The 21087-nt window shown below is 39.0% G+C and overlaps 1 protein-coding gene across 1 annotated transcript in view; it reads right to left on the bottom strand.

The window, feature by feature from the left end:
• Positions 1-1342: 1342 nt before the first annotated feature.
• The window catches only part of LOC145770154 (receptor-type tyrosine-protein phosphatase H-like), a 53914-nt gene continuing 34169 nt past the window's right edge, over positions 1343-21087 (bottom strand). The window contains exons 14-22 of the mRNA XM_082581742.1: positions 20796-20843; positions 18132-18228; positions 15995-16085; positions 12418-12494; positions 11620-11749; positions 11009-11136; positions 10621-10781; positions 2177-2312; positions 1343-1945 (exon numbers count right to left, since the gene is read on the bottom strand). Of these exons, the coding sequence (XP_082437868.1) occupies positions 1796-1945; positions 2177-2312; positions 10621-10781; positions 11009-11136; positions 11620-11749; positions 12418-12494; positions 15995-16085; positions 18132-18228; positions 20796-20843 (1018 nt within the window). The 3' untranslated portion in view covers positions 1343-1795. The remainder of the gene's footprint in view (positions 1946-2176; positions 2313-10620; positions 10782-11008; positions 11137-11619; positions 11750-12417; positions 12495-15994; positions 16086-18131; positions 18229-20795; positions 20844-21087) is intronic.

Raw genomic sequence — 21087 nt, 5'->3', positions numbered from 1 at the left:
AGTTTGTGAAAAATCCGCATACATGGACGAACTGGCCATTCTCAACTCCACAATTACATGAAAAAACATAAAAAGACACCTTAAGCAAGGAAATAGAAAGTCTATTAGCTTATTTCCAGAAATGGCGACTGAAAATTAGCGAAACTAAAATTGTGGCAGCATATTTTTTCTATCTGCGAAATCGGGAGCTGATCGTGAGCTAAATATCCATAACAATAGAAAATCTCAGTCCTTTTGCACCAAAATACTGTACCTTGGGGGGCATTAGACAGATTGGGATGAGCACCACTTCATCTCTGACAACAAAACCCTTTCCATTGGCCTAACGCTACACTAGCGTGGGTGCACCTTAACTGTCTTAATAGAATTGTAAAATCAGAGACTGGCGTCCATATTTTCAGCTCAACAGATTTTCAGCTACTGCATTGGTCAAAACTTTGCTTTGAACGAGATGAAAATTGTTCTGTCACAAATTCTCGAATCTTTTTGTCTTTACCTTGATGAAACACCGGAACCAGAGATAGAATTGCGGCTCATTGTTGAATCAAAAGATGGAATTTTTATCAAGTTTAATTCCTTGTAAATTATTTATGATTTGTATTGATGCAAGAAATTGAAAAAGTTTTTTACGTTCATTTTTCTTTAAATTTTAGATATTTAGCACTTATTAGTTGCTGATAGTAATACCGTAAAATTGTGTTAAAAATGGGTTGAAATTTTGTTTAAAATGCGTATTTTTCTTCTAACACATTTCATTAGTGACTCAGGTATAGATTAGTCTACAGTTCAGAGTTCAATTAGCAGTGTTGGCTTGATGCTTTAAACCGAGCGAATATTGGTGAATAGCATTAATGGCCGGACGATAATGACTGAAACGGTGATAAAGAGTGTTAATTTTAAGTCTTATTTTATCAAAATAGCAATGTCTCAACGAAAGGCTGATGTACGTTGCACCACTTGTGTCCAAAAAATTTTCTAGAATTAATACTATTTTACTTTGCGATATCATGATCCGTTTAGCTAGCATTCCCAAAAGTAATTATTTTTATTTTTTTTACGCTTTTCTTTATGCTAGCTGAAGATGATTTTATTATGGCGAAATCATGTTTAAATAAATTATGCTAAGATTGGTTTTATCTGTCTATTAAAGAAAATCACCTCTCTATCAAAATTGTATTATGCTAAGATTGTTGTGCAATGCCAGCATTCGAAGTGTGCAAAATAGCAGTGCCACATTTGAGATAGTGTAATATTTTTCTGATTGCTTGTGTGACAATCAACCCAATGAAAACAATGCATGATCTTCATTAAGTTTAATTCAAAGACGGCTGTTAATCATTGAGTGATGTACGATACAATACAATCAATATATCAATAATTTAATTGGGAGAAACAAATCACCATCAGTATTTAGCAAACAATCGCTACATTATTTAGCATTCAGAAGAACATATTGAATTCTCAACAATGCAAAATGAAATAATCTTGCTACAAACTCTAGCACATATTTGGTAAACCGTTCAACAAATTATGTTATAAATAACACACAAACGCGAAGACCGAAATGCCTTGACATAACATGAAACAATGCATTGTTTATAACACTACTATCAACGGAAGTACACAGCACAAACATACTGTACATTTGATAGCCTACCGATGTAATGATTCAAAGTATTTACAAATGGAAATTGCTAAGTCCAACGGTTTGTAAACGAAAAAAACAGTCATCTAAATCAAGTTTAGAGTTTAATTAATAAAACGAGTTGTTACAATTATGATGACGTCATGAGATTCATAGAGTGACGTCATTCTTGAACGCTGCGTTCTCGTATACCGGTTCCATCGCTGTGGCGTTGGCATAGATGGGATCCACTTCGTCATAAGCGTCGTAGGCTTTGTTAGCGATGTCCTGCACCATTTGGTGGAGGAGGATGTACTGGCTCTGGAGAATGGAAACAGTTCATTTAAAATATAAAGATTTAAAATTTGAAGAAAAGTTGTTTTTCAGTTTAAACTAGAACATGATTGAAATATTCAGACAAAGCCCAAACTTAAGACATAAGCTCTAAAATGTTGTTTAAAAAAATCGCAAGTGCAACTTCACCATAAGCAGCGGAAATTGGCTTCTACCCTAGATCAAGCGCATTAAATTTCTCACCAATAAATTGTTTACCTCAGTTTGAACCATTTGCATTCTGTGCATCCTCATCTCATAAACGATTCCATAGATGTCAACGGAAGATTCCGATCGCAATGTCTGAAGAAGTCGATCCATGCCTATGAATGTACCGGTGCGTCCCACACCAGCGCTGGAATAACACGCGGAACATTGCAAACGTTTCCTTTGGTATACAACTTCTTATGCAAAATACAGATTTAATATTAAGTTTGATTTCACATCTTTTAGATTCCCCATACCTGCAATGAAGGAGTAAATTGCACACTAGGATTATAACATTTGGTATCTTTTTTCATATTAAACATTTCCTGAATCATCAATGGATGAACATTGTATAAACACAATCAAAAGCAAATTACATTTTATAAAAGTTTAAAAGTGTCACCTCTAAATCAACATTTCGATTGTCTTGTACAGCAGGGATAATCGTTGACTTGTAAGCATTGAAACTGCTACATTGTAGTTACATATTGTGTGATCTTTGTTGCGTCACAAACAACCCACAACGCATGACATCACATAACATTTTACAGTTAAAGCTAGAGCAGTGTGGCAGGTCTGTATTTCCACATGTTGGCAAACGTCTTGAATTCACCATTTTACTTTGATGTTTGTTTAAAAAACAATTTGGAACTATGTTTAACACAGAAACATGTCACATCAGAAAAGTGATATTGAATGTAAATAAAACAAGAATATTATCAACTTAGTAAAGTTCCAGCAGACACACCAAAAAAGGAGAAACAATGCCATAAAATTAGCCTACAAACAGAAGCTATGCAAGGTGAAATATCAAGAACTATTCTTGCCTCCAAGCAAGCAGTGACGTGCACTAGAAAGAAAATTTCACTGGTCAAACGTCATTCGACATGAACTACAATGGCATGAAAACAATGCAATGGTGTCAAAACATATTTCTTTGGGGAGACAAAAATTTTTCTTTTGGAGCGACTGCTCATTGCAGTTTCGGTTTATTTTGAGCAACAAAGTTTGGTGAAAAATTTCTTCGACACCACTTGCATTGCATCAAAGCTGTTTCATCTTAAGTGTAGCCGTGTGGGTCTTGTTTTTGTTCTCAGTCCATTTTTACTCAAGTGTGTTTTTTTTTGCCACTGTAGCTTACGCTGTATACAACGTAAAGCAAAGTTAAGCAAAGTGAAAATTTGAGTCTGGCGTGAGCGTGATGTATTTTAAAACTAAGTTATTTGCTTTGTTTTGAAACAAACGTTCCTCCAATTATGATGCATGTCGTTGTGAAAATGTCATAACCTTAGTGTGCACTAGGGTGGATCGTTTTTCAACTTTTTTTCTTAATCGCTTATTAATAGTACGGAAAAGTTGTGCACTGACATCGTAAGCACAACACAAAAAACAATTTTCAAAAATTTTAATATCTTGGGTTGCCCCAAAGAAGTTGAAATATTGGAAAAAGCGGAAAATTTCCAAAATTTTTTTGTTTTGTTTTAGTTTTTAATCGCTTATTAATAGTGCGGAAAAGTTGTGCACTGACATTGTAAACACAACGCAAAAATAAATTTCCAAAAAAATTAATATCTTGGCGTGCCCCAACAAAGTTTAAAATTCAAAAAAGAATTGCAAATTTTTAAAAATTCCATTTTTACACATTTGTAACTGCACTGCCTCCGCGAATCATTGTAAATTACGCAGAAAATCAATATTTTACAAGTAGAATTATGGTACAAGTACATGTAAGATACGCAAACCTTTTAAGAACAGAATCTAAAATCTTGTTTTTTATTGAGACGGGGCATGTCTTTCCTGGACTGTAGCCGACTTCTGATGAATCCAACGCGGTTAGCGGCACCACATACTGCAACAGAGGCCTCCGTGACAACCTTAGTTAAGCAGATAACTTTAGATTTCTCCTAAAATACTTCATTTGGTGACACAAGCATGAAAATTGGCACATATTTACAGGTTATAATTTTGAAAAAAATTAAATTTCATTTGATTTTTACAGGTTATAAATCTCATTTAATTTTTACAGGTTTAAAAACAATTTTTATTCATTCTGTGCAGATTACTACAGGTTGAGCCGATCATAACAAGCATTTTGCTTCTTTGTGATGTCATAGATGTTGCCATCATTGTTGCTTGGTTTCCATTGGGACAAATTGATTGATACTTTATCGTGGCGGATGGAGGCTGTCCTTAGTAATTCTGGAGTTGTTTTTCTGCAGATTGGATTACGGTTATAATATTTAATATCTTTTCAGGAATGCAGGTTTAGAGGTTTTTTTTGCAGATTAAATTACAGCTGTAATATTTAATATCTTCTCAGGAAGTACAGGTTTAGAGATTTTTTTTGGCAGAATAATTTACAGTTGTAATATTTAATATCTTTTCAGAATTATCGATTCTTTACTGTTTACATGTTTTTTGCAGACCTTCTGATGATCCGTTAGGTGAAACAATTTGTAAAGGCTTCAGATAGTAATAACTACATTTGATTTAAAATTGGCACATATGTACCTTAGACCATGTAGATTTCAAAAGTTTAATTAACCAAACGAAAATTCAAAATGGCCGCCCGTGACGTCAAAATTCAAGATGGCCGCCATTCCGGTCCTGGACTGACGCAGGAAAGTTGTTTTATGATAGCAATTTAGGTGTTTTTCATCTCTTACTATTTTAAAAATGTTTTTTGTGACATTTTTAGCTAGTGTTTATGATTTCAGATTATACCTCTCATTAAAAGTCTTTACAAAAACGAGGAAAAAAACGTTTTTTAGTGTTTTTAGCGAAAAAAGGGTGGTCATATGTTACTTAAAAAATGATAGCCTCAGCAAAATCCCTCGTTACTGTTCACCCTCAAATTCAGTGTATTTAAAAAGAGACAGAAGTAGGGGTCCAACTCGAAAGTCACCAGAGTAAATTTTTCGAGCAAACAGAGGTGGTATTTGTAGTAAAATCTGATTGTTGGTTTTCAAAGCCAGATTTCAAAGCCAGTTGGTTTTCAAAGCCATTTTCAAAGCCAGATTGGTAGAATACCACAGAACAAACTAGAAGTTAGAGCTTCCGTAGAGAGTTTGTCTTGTTGAACCATAGGCATACGAAGCCGAGCAACGTGATCAAGTTTAACATCTTCAAGTTTATTACATTTACATAAACATAAAACTACGCAACAAATTAAGTATCGAACGTTTTCGACATCACAAGATGTCCTCTTGTGATGGACTAGAAGTTATCCGAGGTGTAAAGAAGATACCAGATTTGCCTGACTCGTACACGGTTGTCAAACCTGCATTTTTCGCTAAACAACCACTTCCACCTGCGTATGACAAACAGAAAATACCTAGCCCATCTTTATTCCTGATTGACAGACAGTTCAACTGGCTAGACCACGTACTTCTCACTGAAGAATATGATGACAAGGTGCAAGCAACGTGGTCCGCATTCAATGGCTCACAGATACAAAATCACAAATTCGACGTCAGCTTTTCGTGCATTTTACCACTTTTGAGAGATAAAGCAGGCAGTGTGTCTACAATAAAGCATGTTATGGATCAAGTACAGCAAACTATGTCGTATCTTAATCCGTCTCAAACAGCAGTCATTACAGCTGACCAACCTCTTTTTGCACTATCTAAACAAGTGCAATGGTATTGGCCTGATGAATACGGCAACTTGGTCATCAACTTGGTCACAGCGTGTAGTTTGTATGCATTGATGCGTTCTGCGAAAGAAGTGGAGACACCAGGCTGGATTTACAATGAGGTGGAATTCAAAGAATGGTGCGCCACGAAAGCGGATGATTTTCCAGTGTTCAACTACTGGTACACTGCATTCAATCTGGAACTCTCATTACTGGGTTTTGTGGGCACTCTCCGGGAAAGAAATTTTCCGGGATACAAGGAGGTTCTGGCAATACTCCTTCCAAAATTCTTTAGTGGTGACAGAACTCACTACTCAAGGTGGCTGACCATACACCTACTTGACATGTTGTCATTGAAAAATAAATTTTCTGATGTTGATGAGCAGTTCATGAAAGGGAAGTTTGTGATTCAGAAGACCAACAGAGAATATTCTGCGATTGCTATTGACCAAGCCCATGAACAGAATCATACTATTATGAAAGGAGATGGAGGGATAACTGGAATCACAGAACACGAATCAGCCTTGCTACGATGAACGGTAGCAGGCCCTGAAGTCTGTAGAATTATACAGGAATATGAATGTGTTTCTAAAAGTCGAGAGAAAGTATCCCTAAATCATCATGAAGCAACACCATCAGCACAGAAAGCATTTTTAAATACGTCATCTCTCTCACCCGAACCATTGAAGAGATGGGCAATCTCTATCTTGAGGAGTCAACTTCAGATCTGCTTACTCTTAATACGAAAATGTCATGGAGCAAAAGGTAACAGATATGCTAAAAGACTATGATACAAAAGGTAAAAATCAATTGGAAAACTTCACATCAGAATTAGACAAATTCTACTCACCAATTGGTCGGAACAAATTCACATTGTTTAACTCAAAAAAGACAACACGAAAAGGGAATCACAGCACATTGAAGGGTGACTGCAGCCTTTTTTCAAAGCTCTTTATTTCATGCCAGATCCGACAAGTTGATCTGCCTGAATTTTTTAGCCATGAAAACCAACGATTCCCAGCAGCTTTAAGTTCAGGAGGTGATCTTTACCAAACATAGAAAGCAGATTTAATGGGTTGCCTAGAGAATGTGGTACCTGCACAACCTGCTTTACTGGACGATGTAGACATGATGGTGATAGATGGAGCATGTTTAGTACACTCTACTACACCAAAACATCATACGTTTGGTGAATAAGCCCAGAAGGACTTCGTGGAGAAAACTAAGCCATATGCCAGAAAGCACAAACGAACGGATGTTGTGTTTGACACTTACAAGGACGGAAGCATCAAATCTCATGCTCGTATAAAGAGGGGTAATGGTAGCAGGCGGAGAGTTACTCGAGATGGGAGAGTCCCAAAGAACTGGCCAAACTTTTTGCAAAATACAGACAATAAAAAAGAACTTTATCCATTCTTAGCTGATTCCATCCAAGAATTCATGCCACCGGATGATATCGTTTACGCTTCCAAGAATGAAAAAGCTGTTACTAATAATGACAATCCCGCTTTAGTCAATTTAAGCTCAAACCAAGAAGAAGCTGATACCAAAATGTTTGTTCATCTTCATCATGGTCTCAAGTATAAAACTATACAAAAAGCAGCCATCCTGGCTAATGACATTGATGTGGTCGTTATTGGAATTGGCTTGTTTGAAAACTTGAGCAAGGATGGACTTCACAAACTCTGGATATCTTTCGGGAGAGGAAACAAAAGAAGATGGATTCCTATTCATCAGATATTTTCTGTCCTGGGTCCACAGAAATGCAAAGGGCTGTTGTTCTTTCATGCCTTTAGTGGCTGTGACTCTTGTTCAGGCATGAAAGGAAAGGGGAAGAAGTCGTTCTTTGCAACGTGGTCAGTGTATCCAGATGTGACGCCAACATTTCAGAAGCTCAGTCAGTGTCCAGAGGAAATAAATGCAGAAGATTTTGCAATCCTTCAAAAATTCACGGTATATCTTTATGATAAAAGTAGCACTGATGATAATGTAGACACTGCAAGAATGACTTTGTTTACACTTAAAAATAAACAATATAATAATATTCCACCAACAGAAGATGCGCTGAAATTGCATGCACTTCGGGCAGCATATCAGGCCGGACACATTTGGGGACGAGCTCTTGAAAGGAGTCCAGAATTGCCATCTCCAAGTAACTGGGGGTGGAAATCTGGAGATGGGGGAACATGGGACATTATGTGGACAAGAAAACGACCCCGTAGCCGAAGCACGTAAAGAACTAAGACGATGCAATTGTAAAAAAGAATGCAAAAGCTGTAAATGTAAAAATGCAAATTTACCATGCACTTCACTATGTTCCTGTCCTTGTGACCATGAATAGATATTATTTACATGTGAATCATTGTCATGAACATGATTTACGTACTCAATAACGTACACGTACAGTAGTAATAACTGATAACAGAAATGTTGACTGTACATGAATTGTCTTTTTAAGAAAGTACTTTAAGTCTGTTTGGGTGGAAGTATCAAAGTTTAGACTATTCTGCACACCTGACTGTCAAATTTGTAAAACCCCTTCTCTGTCCATAGTACGTTACACACTTGTTTTTGTTGAATACCATCTTAAATCATTCATACTGTCTTAAAAATAACATTTTCAAGGTAGTAAGAAATGAGACACATCTACATTGCTTTCATAAAGCAACTTTCCTACGTCAGTCCACTACCTGCATGGCGGCCATTTTGAATTTTGACGTCACGGGCCGCCATTTTGAATTTTCGTTTGGTTAATTAAACTTTTGAAATCTACATGGTCCAAAGTACATGTGTGCCAATTTTCATGCTTGTGTCACCAAATGAAGTATTTTCAGGGTTATCTACCTCACTACCTTGACACCTCGCTCGACTGCTTGCGTGTGGCAGGGGAAATTGAGAGAATGTTGGCTTGTGTTGATGTTTTTGAACGACCACAGTTTTCTGTTGTCATTTTCATAGTTATTGGAGGTTCGGTTTAGTCGTTATCGGTTTGCCAGCATATCATATCAACATAACTGACAGCATTAAAATTGAATTTTGGCAGTTTGAAGCGCCGGATTTCAGTACAAACGGGAGTTTCTCGTGCAATCAGTATACGCAGTATTCCCAGCTCACGCTCATGTGATTCTTTGTCAAACAGCATTGATAAAAGTCTGTTTTTGCTGTGGCCAAAAATCCATTTCTTTGAATAACAGGGTCGACAATATTTTAGTTTATCCGACAGGTAGCAAGATTTTCTGATGGTTTGCCATAGATGAACAGCACCGCTGATACAGAGGAGATTGCACTTTATTTCGAACCACATAGGAGCATATATCTTCATGACAAAGGTAGCCAACGTTTTTAAATTGTCAGAGGGTTCTGTAGTCCCTATATACAACCGCAGAATGCAATTTCCCGCAGTTAGCCAGTGTGAGTGATTAAGCTTACCTGGACTTCTTGTTGCGAGTGAACTGGGAATTTCTCCTGTACAAACGCAATGACAAATGTCCCGGAGGTATCTTTGGTCTGTGCTTAAATTGGTCACACCCATATGAGGAAAATTACTTGGTATTGATTCAAATCGTCGGATAGGCATTTTATCACATGTAAGTAAAGCCTTTCCAATCTGTCCGGAATACCCACGAGGACCAGTTGTACTGCCATCCAAAAACTCAAAAAGATGCCGCAGGGGTAATGCGTTTGCGTGGAGTTGACATACCAACCATTGCAGCGGTTTTCGAAACTCTAATTTCAACAGTCGGATAACACCGCCTGCATGACCCGTATTTACTACAGTATCATCACACCCCACGGCTGTTATTAAGCTGGTGTCTGTTCCTCTATCATGAACTGCTGTCTTGTTTTTTCTGCCATCAAAATACAAACCGTGTAAAACGTCCGACCTGGACTCTTGCAATTCTTCTCGATTTCTACTTCTTGATCTCCGAACTTTGTTTCTATCAATAATACCAGTTTTATTAGCACTAATCATTACCATACTTACGTTGTGCAATGCAGCAGACGCTACAGCGGCCGCTGCTCGGTCAGAGATGGCATAGCGATCCCACATAAGTGCCATCGAACGCATCGCCACAGGTCTGGTGGTATAGTATGGTGGGACGAAATTAGAGTCATGGTCGTCGTCATGAGATCGATTTGCGATCCGTGTAGCTGCGTGAGAGCGATACAGCTTGAAACCTGCAGTAGCTGCGTGAGAGTGAGAGAGATACAGCTTGAAACCTGCAGTAAGTCAAGTGTGTGCTGTGTTGCCTACACATAACACACAAAAGACCCGCACTAAGGGGAAGGAAGCAAACGTTGGTGAATGTTCATGTCATTAAACAGGATACAGACAACCATGAAATCAGCAATGCGAAGTAAATATTGATTTTCGGAAATTTTCTGAATCGGTTCAAAACTAAAAACAAAAAATAAAATTTTTGGAAATTTTTCTACTTTTTCTGATATTTCAACTTCTTTGGGCACCCCAAAATATTAAAATTTTTGAAATTTTTTTTTGTGTTGTGCTTACAATGTCAGTGCACAACTTTTCCGCGCTCTTAAAAAGCGATTAAAAACTAAAACAAAAAATAAAAGTTTTGGAAATTTTCCGCTTTTTCCAATATTTCAACTTCTTTGGGGCAATCCAAGATATTAAAATTTTTGAAAATTTTTTTTTGTGTTGTGCTTACATTGTCAGTGCACAACTTTTCCGCACTATTAATAAGCGATTAAGAAAAAAAGTTGAAAAACGATCCACCCTAGTGTGCACCTTTAGCGTAGACAACGAACTATGAAGATTCAATCAGTTTGTTCACATGTTCTCAAACAACCACTCTACCTGCAATGAACAGTGGTGGGTCCAGTTTTGTGTATATTTTCTTTATTGATAGCCTGGCGAACTTTCCAGACGAACCTAACTAGGGTTCTTGTAGTTTGAGGAACTCCATGATCGGGCCAGGCTGTGTAGTGGAACTGTTTGATGTTCCGTGTTTCGGAGTTCTAAAATAAGATTGAGATTCTTTCAAGATTTAAACTAGACATTAATTAGAACATTGAAATACTGTAAATGTTTTACAAGCAGGGTATTCGTTGAAATGGGAGAATTCGTTGATGAAATGTCAGGAATCTTTCATACTTCTATGAATATTTTCATATTTCTAAACACATTTTATTCCACACCGTAGTGTAGTTACTGTCGTTATAGAGTTTAGCCTTATTGTACTCACATTGCTCAGATTGAACTCTCGAATGGTCCAGTCTGGTGACACACTTTCAGAAGTTAAAATCACATTCAGTTCTTCCATTTGTATTGGTGACTCATCTACTGGCCAGTAGTAATCGCATTTTGATCTTCCTGAAACATGTGGATAGAATGAATTAGATAAAACGGAATGTTTATATTTCTGTCCAGTGCTTTGTACAATTAAACATGGTCTGATACAATCAGACTATTTCTGTGGTGAGCCTTTTGCCGCTAAGTAGTTTCATGGTATAGCTGGGGTAACCAAAAACTTGTTATTGGTAGGCTACTTTTTCTTCTCATGTCCAGCTTTTCTTTTTCAAAAATATGTTGATGCAATAATTATAAGCAAAAAAGATTTTCAAAACCACTACTGAAAAACAATAATATGCCTTTTAAAAGGAAAAGATATGTTAACCGTAGTGGTATTGAGAGAAATTCAATGAAAGAAGTTCATCCTCCTGTCGGAGTAACAATCTTGCAGCTAAACGTTGAAGGCCTTACCAAAACCAAATGCGACATGTTGGAATCGTAGTGGTAGCCAATAAAAAAGAAACATAATTTCGCTGCATGTTACGAGTAGTGCTTCTCCTTCACCTGATTCAATCACTTGGGTAACCATGACAATGATTCTACTGTTTTGTTCCCACACAAGTCTCCAGAAATGCTCTCTAGTGCCAGATAGCGGACCTTGAGTGGCAATATATTCTTTTTGTTTGTTGTTTCCCTGAATAATAAAATTAAAAAGTCAGAAATTTCAACTTCAAAACGAGAAAATTGATTGAGTTTCATCTTTCCCTTCATTGGGCTTTAATTTCCTTTTTAATTTATTGCAGTCTTGAATAATGAAATAAAAATGTTGGAACTTTTAAACCAGAGAAAGTGAGTCTCAACCCAGGCCAAAATAACAAAAAAAAATCAAATTATAAAACTTACTTTTTTCTCTCAGTTTAAATCTTAGTTTGAAATTAAAAAAAGTTACATTTAAAATTGATCATCTTTTATGTTATTATTTTATCTTTTAGTAAACTCTAAAATCTAATTTTAATTTGTTTTGGTTTAGTTAAGCACTGACATATTATCAATTTGAAATGTATTTTTTTTTAAATTTTAATCTAGTTGTTGTGATGAGTTCTGATGAACAAAAACCGCGTTTCTGCAGCATAAAATCTTTATTGAAGTACTGTTGTGAGCGATAGCCTAGCCAAATGATTTTAAGGTTGAAACATAAAAAAAAAACTATTGATTTGTTTTGTTAGTGATTGTTTCCGATTACAAGGTAAATCCCCCATGTGAAAAAAATGTCTCAGTACCAGATCGCCATTTTCAGTTAGCTTTTTCCTCTTTGGATGTTAGACAGCTATTGTTAAAAAAATGAACACAATTGTTTCTTACTGGAATATAACTGGCGTTGATGTAATCCGAACCTTGCCCTTCGTTGTCCGTTGATAACAAGACCCTTGATCTGTCATCTGAAGCATAGACAAGTTAAAAACTGTTGGTGTAAATCTGTTGTCAAGCCAACGTATGGTAAACCGTAGGTTTGTATAAAATGTTGAAAACATAAATTTTCGTGACTATTAATATCAACTGAAAACTTTAATATCAACTTTAATATCAACAAGAGCTAATGAGACTGTTCAGCGCAGGGTGGGTAGGGAAATGCCCTTTTCAGGGCACAGCAGTGCTCGCAATGTCGAAAAGTACCGACGACCCACCGTACTGCAGCTGAACACCAGCCGAGAGCATCACGGCCAGCAAGCTAAACATCATCGAGCACCTGGCCACCAAGCATCAAGCCCTCATTATCCTCCTCCAGGAGACTCACTGCACATCTGTGGATAAGTTGGTACTAACCAACTTCACACTCGCAGGCGCAACCTGCAGCAGGAAACACGGCCTCGCCACGTTTGTCCACGACCGGCTGAGCTGGTCCTTGGTTGACCAATCCCAAGCTCAATCGGAGATCGAGTGGCTTTGTGTAGATGTAGCAGGCTACAACATTGTCAATGTCTACAAGCCCCCACTTTTGCGGATAACATCAACAGCCATACCAGTGTTCCTCCACCCAAGCCTCTACGCTGGTGATTTTAACTGCCACCACACTGACTGGGGCTACAACTCCATCAATACCGACGAAGAAAGTCTGGCCGCTTGGGCAACCAACAACAACCTCGCCCTCTTATACGATCCTAAGGGCGCACCGAGCTTCCACTCGGGTCGTTGGAACACTGGCACGAGCCCAGACCTGGCATTCGCAATTGATGACCCCAATGATCGCCAGCCGGACAGACGTGTGCTAGAGAAGTTCCCAAGGTCTCAACACCAACCCTCGCTAATCACCCCCCCCCCCCTTGCTTGCCACACCTATTCCGAGCAAGCCTGTCAAGCGATGGAACTTCAGAATAGCCGATTGGGAATACTACAGCTTCCTCACAAACGAAGCTACGCAGTACCTCCCATCCCCACACACCATCAAAGTGGATGAAGCCTACCAGGACATCTGTGATGCAATCATATTTGCGGCAAAAGACTCCATCTCACGAGGTCGACGAAAAAGCTACATACCTTGCTGGGATGTGGAGTGCGATAGTCTCTACCGCGACTTCCTCCGTTGCCCACAGGGCACCGCCACCAGCAACTCAGCAACAGCCCTGCTGGCAAGATTGGATTCAAAGAGGAAGAAGTGCTGGACAGAAGCCATAGACTCAATCGACTTCACGCACTCCAGCCGCACAGCATGGAATACACTCAACGACCTCACTGGCAGATCACGTGCCTCTCGTCGCCAATGCCCCATTTCACCAAATGTCTTCACCTCACAACTTGTGAAAAATGGAGTGCACAGAACGAGAGACCGTGAATCAGACAAGTCCGTCCTCAAGGAAATGACGGACCTCTGGAATGTCCCAACACCTGTCGAAGGCAACATCTCTGGTGAGTTTACCCCAGAAGAATTTGCCTCCCCCCTCCAGCACCTAAAGCCAGGCAAATCCCCGGGCCTTGACCACCTATGCCCAGAACTAATACTCCAAGCTGCCCCCTTTATGAGGTCCTGGTTAAAAACTTCCTTTCCTGCTGCTTGCTTCACCTGCACATGCCAAGAATCTGGAGAAGAGCCCTAGTGGTTGCATTCCCAAAGCCGAAAAAGCCCCTAGGGGATCCGAAGAGCTACCGCCCCATCTCTCTGCTCTGTATTCCCTTCAAGATACTCGAGAGACTTATCTACGCCCGTGTCGAACCGATAATAGACCCTCAGTTCTCTCAGGAACAAGTCGGCTTTCGCCACGGAAGATCAACTGTAGACCAGGTCACTCTGATGACCAAAGACATCGACGACAGCTTCTCGGCAAAAAAGAAGGATGGCGCCATGTTTGTCGATCTCACGGCTGCCTACGACACTGTATGGCACAGCGGCCTTACCTGCAAACTACTCCGTTTCCTTCCTGACAGCCACATGGTCCATATGATTATGGAACTTGTGCAAAACCGCAGCTTTACCCTTTCCACCGGTAGCGGCCGACGAAGTAGACTACGTCGACTCAGGAACGGCGCCCCACAGGGCTCTGTCCTAGCTCACCTCCTCTTTAACATTTACATCTATGACCTGCCTGACACCATCTCCAGGAAGTATGTTTACGCAGATGATCTGGCTCTCCTGCATCCAGCCGGAGATTGGCAGTCAATGGAGAGGAACCTAAGCCAGGACATGTCAACTATATCAACATATCTCCAGAAGTGGAAGCTACAGCTCAGCAAGGCAAAAACAGTGTCGGCGGCCTTCCATCTAAACAACAAGGAAGCAAAACGTGGGATCAACATTACCACCGATGACGAACACCTGCCCTACTGCGCCGAACCCACATACTTCGGCGTAACCCTGGACAGGTCACTCACGTACCGACTACACCTGGAGTCACTGCGCAAAAAACTATCTGCGTGCGTTGCACTTTTGAGGCGACTGGCGGGTTCCGGCTGGGAAGCTGATGCAAAAAACCTTCGCACAGCTACCTTGGCCCTCGCCTATTCTACCGCTCAGTACAGTGCACCAGTGTGGTGCCGCAGCTCCCACATCCGCCACATTGACACCGCCATCAATGACGCACTACGCACTGTGACTGGTACCTGCGTCCCACTCCAACGGACTGCCTTCCCATCTTTGCAGGCATCCAACCTGCTGAGCTTCGTCGTAAAGGAGCCATGATTTCCCTTGCTCGTCTCGCACTGGACCCCGACCACCTCCTCCACAGTACATTCCAGCACCTACCTTGAGAACAGCAGCGACTGAAATCAATACGCCCATTTGTGCCCGCCCACTACAGCTTCTGAACAACGTTGAAGATCTTGGAATAAGTGCGGCACACTGGACGAACTACACATGGAACATGGAGTGGAAAAACAACACCTCCCGACTCCGTGATTTCCTACCCGACGTCGATCCCCACCCTCCGGGAATGTCCCTCGCAAGACTTGCGTGGGTCCTGCTTAACCGCCTACGAACCGGCGTCGGTCGCTTTTGTTCAGACATGTGCAGATGGGGCCTGGCTCCCTCACCGGGATGCGAGTGTGGCGCCAGAGACCAGACAGTAGACCATGTCGTCCATGACTGCCCAATCAATCAACCACCACATGGAACACTTGGACTGAAGGCCCTGGATGACGAGACTGTCGAGTGGCTGATGACATCATGCCCAAACATATAGTCCGGAAGAACAGCTCATACGACGAAGAAGAACTGAAAACTTCACAAGCAAGCAAACATTTTGTGTTTGATTCATAGTAATGAGGTCATAAATCGACAAGTCTTTCGAAGTAGGATGCTGAAGCACAAAAACCCAAATGCTTCACTGGTATCCTATGTTTTCCGTTAACATTGGAAGATCCACACAAAAAGTTGAAAAGATCCGGAACCGGATCGAGATCTGCCATTTGAACACCACCGCCTTAAAGTATCCCTAGTGATGAAACTTACATGGTAAAATGTTTTTAAATCTGTTCTTCGGCTTGTTCTCAGGTAAGCTTCCTGCCTCTGTGGACTGGTTCCTTCCAACTGACAAAAATTCCTGTAGAAGTAAATTCAATTAATATTTATTGTGGTACAGCCAATATCTTGTTTAAATGTTTATGGACATTTAAACAAGATATTGCACATAGTTTTAATGTGCAGAGACATAATCAACAAGTTGGCAATTCATTACAAAACATTGACAGTTCATTTGCTCAAGATTTGCTTTTACTTCGTTTGTGTAGAAGGCGGATTATTATCGTATACTCGCAATTTTATACCGTTTATATTTTTTTCCTATTGTTTTACCACCTTCTGGTATTGTCACTGTTTTCCACCGTCTTCTATTGTAGCTAACAGCCTGAGAACAATTTGAGAACAGTGTACTTTTTCTGGATTTTTTGAAAGTTCGAAGATTGTTGAAAAATGAGAAGATCCGGAAGAGATAAAGTGAGGAGGAACATGCCAGTTTTATTGCCTAATAGTAATAGATATGAAAAATGTCTGTTCATACTTTGACACTCTATAATGTTGTGCTTCTTACTACACTCTAATTTGTGTAAGGTTTTGCTTCTTTTGTTTGTTTATGTTGCTTTATATTTATTGTTGCCTTTTCAAAGTACACCGGCCACATGGCCAAATTTTTTTGGCTGATTTCAGCTTTTTTATTGTCAATAAAGAAAAGTGTCTGAGACTCTAGACTACCTCTGCACCGGCCCTCGCCTCAATACGCCGTAATGTACAAGCTCACGTCACTGGTCTGATACCATTGCTTGGCTACCTGTCTGAAAATAGCCAATTATTGGTGGAACCGGGACCATTCGGAGTAATCGTATTGTCAAAACAACACTGACCGATCAAAGTGAGTTGAAGAACATGCCACGTTGGTCAAATTCTTATGCATTCGATCCATCAGGAACTTTGCTTGCGAGGTGGCACTACAACAATATAGTGACACTTGCTTCTAACTGCACAGGTGTTGCTCCGCTTTGTATGGCACAACGATGAAGCTAAAGTGAAAAAAATGAGATAGATATCCCTCAACTTTATTTGATTCAGATGTACAATAAGTACATGGGCGGAGTCGATCGCATTGATGAAAACATCGTTAATCTCCAAATCGGAATCCGCATGAAAAAGTGGTGGTGGCCACTGTTTTTGTAGTTAATCAATGTGTCAGTGAAAAAAGCTTGGCAAGTATACTGTGGAATCAGTGAAAAGCAAGAGCTTGAAAAACTGGATTTACTGCACTTTACACGCAGAATTTAGCTTTCCATTCGTTCAAGAAGAGAAGTGTTGCGGTGAGATCAAAAGTTTCACCAGAAATCCGTTATGACGAGCGGAATCATCTGGTAATATTCTGCAAGGCTCAAGTGCGCTGTGCAGTCTGCAGTGTGAAAGTAGGCTACAACGGAAGTGAAAAAAGTGTGACATTGGTTTAAAAAAGTGTGACATATTGATTGCTTTACATATTAATTGCTTTGTACGGTACCTTATCACAGCAAATAAAAGCATAGGCTACTGTGCAACCAGCACAAGCCGCTCGAGAGGACCATGATTTTTCCACCCCTGATTGCGTGAAGTATAAGAGCCAGCAAATAGAATTCGAGCTGAAGGTTTCAAAAACGATTTTTACTAAGTATTTTAGTTTACATGTAAAATTTTTACCGCCCACAAGCTGCCGACCGGGGGGGGACTGCCTACTGGGGGGACCGACCTCCCACTAGCTGCGCCGATGGTTACCGTGAATATAATATGTTCAATAATTTTCAAACGTCCTTCTGACAAATTTTTACCGCAACAAACACATGCTTCTGTTAAGGTATCGCGATATTTAAATTTTACCACGTGGCCGGTGTTCTTTTAAAAAGCAAACAAAAAATGCATCAAAAAAGCAAAAATCACCAAGTTTTTTAATATACCTAAAAAGTTAAAAAAGTGATGACAATACAACTTTGTGGATGAAATATCACTTAAACAAAGCAATGGGAACTTGTGGCGGCTTTTAATGGGTTGATCGAAATCGTTCATCTTCATAATATTACAACTGTGCTAAGATAACAATGATATGAACCGCGTTATTGCAGCTGTTTCAGAAACTTACCAGATATTCGTTCGCAAACTTCAAATTGGAGTCAGCGTGCATTGCATTCACAAGACCATCAAATTCACTCAGTTTCACTTTTCTCGAAGCGACTGGCCTGGAAAATATTGATCGTGTGACAATGTTCGCCACATTATTGGGTCATAAAACATAAAGAATTTATTTTAGTTACACAGTGAATGAACTATTTTAACAGTTAACAACACAATGAGGCAAAGAGAAAGTAGTAAAGTTATTATAAAACTTCGTAACTGACAGTGATGTACGCGTATACAAAAAAATATTGACGCCGTCAGCGTAAACGCAAACGTTTGAAAATCTATACGCCGTATGCGTCAACGTAACTTGTAAAAAATGTTGGCGGCGTCAGCGTCACCGCATACATTAGCGTAAACTTATTTTGTTTGTTAAGTGCCAAATATTCACAAGGTATAAACCACTTGAAACAAACAAGTTTTATTTTGAATTTCCACGAAGAAACACAGGCATCTGAAAGTTCATCTGACACTTTGCTGCGTTTTGGTTTCAATATGTCTTTGCCCATTGAAAACATTCTTTCAACTGCAGCGCTGGAAGGTATTGGCGTGTTGTAGCGAAAACAATACATTAAAAAGTAGCTTATACGTTGACGCTAAATGCTAAAACACCACGAAAACTTTACGGCGTTGCCTCAAGCGACAATTATCCAAAAAAATGTGGCCGTAAGCGTTAGCATTAACAAAAAGTCTACGCCGCAAGTCTACGGCGTAGAATTTGCGGCGTATACGTACATCTCTGGTAACTGATTATCATGTCATAGAAGGATATATGAGTATTTAAATTGCAGATTTGATTTCGCCCTACAAACAACACAAGGAAGATTTAAATTAGAAAAACCATCATAATGTCGTCATGATCATGGCTTGGTGAGTAGTACTACACGAATTATATGGTTTCAGTTTTGCTCATATTGATTAAAGTGAAAGTAGTTTGAGCGGATGAATATTGATGATTTAAAAAATAAACAAATTTGCTTTCGCTTCGCAAAGTAAACTTTGAACCTATACATAAAACGTTCACGTGATGGCTCAGTTAAGTAGCAGTCTGTTACAAAAGCCAACTCACACTTTGTCCTGGGTTAATAAACAATCTAAGGCAAGATCAAAATGATCTCATACTTTATTCCTTAACAACTATGCCCATCCAATTTATTATACCCCGTGTAAAAATGAGGGATGTTTTTCAGCAACCAGCTGAAGTCGGAGTTTAAACCAGGTTTGCATTATTCGAAAGCTAATCACTTATCCGTTGCGCCATCCCACCATGAATATAGTTTACCTCTCTATTTATGTTCAATGTGAGACTTAAACTAATGTGATACTACAAACTAAATACATGCTATACAGACGACTAATTTTATTTCAAACAACACCCATGATAAAAAAGGGTAGACCTGTGTCATACTGACACTATTATCTGTTTGTGAAATGTACTTGCTCCTGTGCGTAGACGCCGCTATAATAGCATCTGGACTGGAAACCAAACGCTAGGCCTCATCTTACATGGCAAACAAGGTTGACCTATAAGCAGTTTTGACACCACATTTTAGAAACTTAGAAACACAGTTTTTGTTTGAAATACATTTTTAGATTAAAATATGGCACGGTTGCCATATTGGTGGTAATCATGCTGTTGACAAAATCAACCCAAAGGCAGTATTACTAAAAGCATCGTCTACTTCGGGAAAAGTTGCCTTTTTAATCCTGATGTTTTGTAAATAGGCTACTGCGCATAACATAATAAACAAAATAACATGACATACTGTAGTTAAAATGCAATAAAAAAGGTAGTAAGAACACACCAAGAAGTTTACATCGCAAGAAAAGAGATATAAAGACACAATACGAACGCAAAGAAAAACGAAAAGGAATGAAAATAATAAGACAGATCTATAGAGAATAAAAATCTTGCAATCAATTTTCAAAATTGTAGAAAATAGTAAACCACTTCAGTAAATACCAAGTTAAGTAAATAGGCAATGTGATTGTGATTTAACAATACAAGTTTCTCGCATGAAATAAAATAGGGCCACAATAGTGCAAAACAGTCGTTTGAAGTTTGATGGGCATTTTCAGGTTTATTGAGCAATTTTAGAATGAATTTTATCTTTCTAAATCTATAGAAAAAATGTGCATTGTAATAATTAATCATTTCGAAGTTTAAAAATGCATCGTGGGCCGCACCAAAAGTCCTCGTGGGCCGCGTGTATGAGACCCTTGGGCTAGATTAATTAATTGTGGGATTCGATATCTTTGGATTGAAGAAACTTGTTTGGAAACTTACTCCTGACAGTTTCGCATACTTGCAATGGCTTTCAACGACTGTTACACTCTGCCAGTGAGATTGATTTCTGCTTGTTAAATTGTTGTTGTCTGCGAATTATTTTATACACTACTTTATGTGTCGCAGAATGGAGAACAACAATTTACATGGTTTGCTGAAGCGCACAACCCGAGAGCCGAACTAACGCCGCATCATTGCTATCTTTGTGCACAACTTCTGGCGATAGTGATAAACTCTAAAAGAGTAGTAGCAATAATGGAAATATAAGGATTATGGCAAACATAAAAAATACAAAAGATAGTTATGTTGTATTAACGTTGTAGCGATCTTTATCAGTCTTACTTGGGGCTCGTAATTGGAGGAGCAATAACCCTCGATGGAGGTGATAATCTGAATAATAAATAAACGTCTTGTAAGTCTACATATATTTTATTAAATGACACAAAACACTAAAGTTTTTGCTCGAAGTCAGTCTTTATACCATCGACGACTAGCTATTTCCCACACAGCATTACAATTTCATTTTACAATTTATTTGTTGCAGAACAGGTTTTCGTTCATAGAGAACTCATCGGTACAACTATTAATAAATTATAATAAACATTTAATCAAAGTAGAGATGAAATTATCAGCT

The sequence above is a fragment of the Aplidium turbinatum genome, chromosome 5 (assembly GCF_918807975.1).
Source record: "Aplidium turbinatum chromosome 5, kaAplTurb1.1, whole genome shotgun sequence".
Taxonomy (NCBI): Eukaryota; Metazoa; Chordata; class Ascidiacea; order Aplousobranchia; family Polyclinidae; genus Aplidium; species Aplidium turbinatum.
Note: the sequence above shows the minus strand (reverse complement) of the source record. Positions and strands in the feature narration are given on the sequence as shown.